Source organism: Trachymyrmex cornetzi, unplaced genomic scaffold, assembly GCF_001594075.2.
Source record: "Trachymyrmex cornetzi isolate Tcor2-1 unplaced genomic scaffold, Tcor1.1 scaffold816, whole genome shotgun sequence".
NCBI classification, from domain to species: Eukaryota; Metazoa; Arthropoda; class Insecta; order Hymenoptera; family Formicidae; genus Trachymyrmex; species Trachymyrmex cornetzi.
The window spans coordinates 22,414-26,345 of NW_017300154.1; the positions used below are offsets into that span (position 1 = coordinate 22,414).

A 3,932-nucleotide genomic window follows, 5' to 3' on the forward strand; every position below is an offset into this window, starting at 1 on the left:
CTTTTCTTTTCGTTTGCCCAACATATGAGGATTCACAGCTCAGACAATTGATTTTATAAACTACATTACAAAGTTCCATTTTGTTAAGCTTGTCTTTCCCTGTTTTTATAATAGAATTAAGTTTATTCATTGGTTTGTAAGCGATTTTAAAACAATTCTTTTTAGCAATAGATTTAAACTTTTCTGAAATGTTTTTAATGTATGGCACTATAAAATATTTATTAATTGAATTATCATTGTCCTGAACGTTGTTCTTATATAAATTCTTTCGTCGAGATAGTGATTTGATTCTTTTGTTAATAGTAATAAAAATTAAGTCTAACGGATAGCCATTATTTAACAGTGTATTAATCATCGTTTCTATATTTTTATTGTGAAATTCAGGGTATCATATTTTCCGTTACTTAAAATATCGTCCTCTACATAATTCTAGAACTTTCCATTACCATCTCAGTGAATGTATATGTATAAACCGTCGAACACGTACGAAAATTAATATAACGTTTTTAACGCTGAACACAATCACATTGACTCTAGATCTTGGATTACTGCGTATTTTATCGTTCGACGCAGGTTAGTTTGTATAAAAAGTATTATAGTATATCGATCTTTTCAATCTTTTTATTCTCTTGACGTATATTGATCTTTATAATTTTTATTCTCTTGACATGGTTAATTTAGAACTATTATTCAAATTGTATTTTTTAATTAAATTACTTAATATTTTAAATATATTACAATATAAAGTATTCTTGTTACGCTCACATAAAAGAAATTTGTGAACACGATCGATATGATTAATTTTAAGAAAATTTATATATAATTTTTAATAGAAATGGGAACTTTTGCGTTGCATCGAGGTTGAACAAAGAATGTTCCTATTGGCTTTGGTTCATTTATCGGGATCCGGTAGACAATTTGATTTGTTTAAACACGGTTGCGTCTATCATAATCAAATCTATTTAAGAGCGTTATCAAATCATCTACTGACAACATATAGAACTTATATTCGTTAATTTTAACTAATTATATGCGTAATAAATTATTGTTGACAATTTTTGTAATAAGTATTTTGTTTATAACTAGTTTAATTTGAAAAAGATGAGTTTGATTGAAAAAGATACTATACGCCTCCTTAAAAAAAAAAATCTCTTTTCTACTAACTCTCTCTCCAATTTCCATGCTATTGTAATATTTGTGCTGCCAGACGTCGGCGTAAAATTTTCGGGAATATTTCGTCACGGTACCAGCGGCGAAAATAAACGGATCGTTGGTGCGATATTCCGGGTCTATTACTAATGAACCATCGAAAATGAGACCAGCTCGACAAAACGCTGAAATGGTATAAATTATGGCTGGTATTAATAGTCAATTCTTATACTTGAGGTTGCTTAAGTATAGTCTTAAGATAGCATAAACCAATCAGACGGCCGTATTAGCATCTTAAGGCCCCTAAGTAGTCGCGGCGGCCATGTTGGAATCGTGACGTCAGAAGCGAGGAATGACACGTTAATTTATGCACGATGCCATTTGTAAACAGAGACAATTTGGATGAAATTAAACGATGGGTTCGCTTTAAAACACTTGTAAAAATCGATGAAAACTGTCCTTTTCTCCCTTGATAGTCAGTAAATGGTCGTAAAAGACTCGTAAAGTGAGTCTGTATTCTGGCAGAAACACACGGTTTCATAACTGTTGAAACGAGTTAAATATACACTTTTACGTATAAAATTCCAAGATAACTTTAGTTGTCATCGAAAATTACGACTTTGAGAAGTGCGAAACAAGTCGCATTTTCACAATTAAGCAAATAATAACGAAATGGCATTGTGCACAAATTTCGTCGTCAAAACTGGTCAAAATGTCACTTTTCCACGCCTATAAGTTCGGCCATTTATCGTGGTGTGGCGCTGTAACACACATACAAGCACGATCCCATGTCCGTGTGCTCGCCTGCGTGCTTAAGTGTGTGGCTACCGATTTTGCCAGACCGCCTTCTGATACTGTATTGTCACCGTCAACGCAGAGTTCTTGGCTGAGTAGTCAGGAGCCTTATTAAGACGGTATTAAAACAAGAACTGACTACGAATACCGGCCGATGTGAGAGATTGAATTTCCGATATCCATTAAACGCAATTTTAAACGTAATTGAAAATTAATTAGAAATTAGTAGGATGATGTATTCTCGCGCGTTTACCTAAAAATGTGTTTAAATCGATCGTTTTCTCGTAGAAATTGAAAAGAGCGTCGCAAGTCAACTTTTTTTTTTCTTCCACTTTTTTAATCGTAATACTCTTGATCATGATCTTTGCATCATCATTTTCCATCAGAGTCCAATCGATCACGGTCCATTCGGAAAAAACTTGAACTCCACTTTGTAAAATGGCATTTGTCACCACTTTGTTCACCTTAGATAGGTAAATACACAATACTGTAATATCTCTTTTATCGCAATAGTACGAATTATTTTATCATGAAATATACATAATCATACTTCGTAATTGTGAAAGAAAGCTTGGTTGTGCGTTTTGCAGGAATTGAAAGAGCTCGGCTCAATCAACGTGATCCATGAAGGCTTTACTCCGAGTTTGATTAAACCACCAAGTGTACAGTAGCAATCGATATTACGTCCGTAAAAAAATATCGCTTCTGTAGAGTGTTAAATATTGAAACAACATAAAGTAACAATTTTACTGATCGCTACACCTACTTCTTTTTTTAAAATCCCCTGTTAACCATCGAATCTTTCTGAAGCAAGTGAAAGCTTCCGTATCGTTGTTTACGGTCAGACAATTCCATGGCGTTTGGTTTTGTACCTTGTTTCTTCTTGAAAAATAAACATAACGTGTAACTCTCTTACGTCGGGCAATGAGGTGTTCAGAGTGATTTATATTACGGACTGCATTATATGTATTATACGTATGTACTATAATATATTATAAACAATCTTTACTCTTTCTTTTTCATTTTTATTTTCTCCCATAATGTCGAGTTCTGATACTGTAAGCCACACGCTAAAACCAAATAATCGTACGCGAAATTTCCTTGATTCATCACAGTCACATATTTCTCCCTCCTAACGTAAGAAAATTCGAATCGATTGTCATCTCGTCAACATTGCTGGATTAATTCGTCGAAAATCGAAAATTGTTGATGGATAGTGTCGTATGTCTATCAACATATGAAAGACTACCTGTTGATCGCTGCCATAGTTCCGTAGATGATGTTAAGCCAAGTCCGTGCGACTACACAGCGACGATATCCCGAATGAAACCTTCCTCGGAATGGAAACAAGTACTCACAATAGTTTGAACGACCCGATTCGTTATCAAATGGTATACCATGCGGCGATATTAACGTAAGATTTGTCAATTGTGTATAACGCTGCGTTAATCTACAGAATTCATATTGAGAATAGTTAGGAGAGAAAACGTATATATTATGTCCTTGGATATTTTTGAAACGTTATATTATCATATAAAGAAATATATCGTTTGGTAAGCTTCGTATCATCAACACTGCAAGTGTTATAGTTGAAAACATTTTACCGTAAAGCCAGATACTCTGCGAAAGCAATTCCGCAGTCTGATGCTCCAACGATAACGATCCTCGTATCGATAATTGTACGTGGCATCATGGCTATTCTCGGTGATGTTATAAATAGAGAAAATTCATCGTTCGCAACATCATTTCTTTCACATTTTGTATTATTTTCACAGCTATTGAAGTTTTGCTGAACAATCGGAAACTCATATTCAGCTTGTCTACGGGGATCAACCGGAATCATATCGTTCAAACAGGATACCAAAGGATATATCCACGTCTATGAGTAACGTACACAACGGTAGTTAGGCTCTAATAATTTTCCTACCGATTAAACAGTTTTAACTTTCATTTGTAATATAATATATAATTATATAATATAATATAAT

The 3,932-nt window shown here is 33.8% G+C and overlaps 2 protein-coding genes across 2 annotated transcripts in view; both read right to left on the bottom strand.

The window, feature by feature from the left end:
* The window catches only part of LOC108768649 (homeodomain-only protein), a 24,800-nt gene that overhangs the window by 7,104 nt on the left and 13,764 nt on the right, over window positions 1–3,932 (bottom strand). The gene's annotated exons all lie outside the window — the stretch shown is intronic.
* LOC108768641 (cilia- and flagella-associated protein 61) overlaps window positions 1–3,932 on the bottom strand; it is a 14,741-nt gene that overhangs the window by 2,446 nt on the left and 8,363 nt on the right. The window contains exons 14-20 of the mRNA XM_018519147.1: window positions 3,549–3,823; window positions 3,194–3,394; window positions 2,954–3,076; window positions 2,711–2,826; window positions 2,495–2,649; window positions 2,198–2,408; window positions 1,165–1,334 (exon numbers count right to left, since the gene is read on the bottom strand). Of these exons, the coding sequence (XP_018374649.1) occupies window positions 1,165–1,334; window positions 2,198–2,408; window positions 2,495–2,649; window positions 2,711–2,826; window positions 2,954–3,076; window positions 3,194–3,394; window positions 3,549–3,823 (1,251 nt within the window). The remainder of the gene's footprint in view (window positions 1–1,164; window positions 1,335–2,197; window positions 2,409–2,494; window positions 2,650–2,710; window positions 2,827–2,953; window positions 3,077–3,193; window positions 3,395–3,548; window positions 3,824–3,932) is intronic.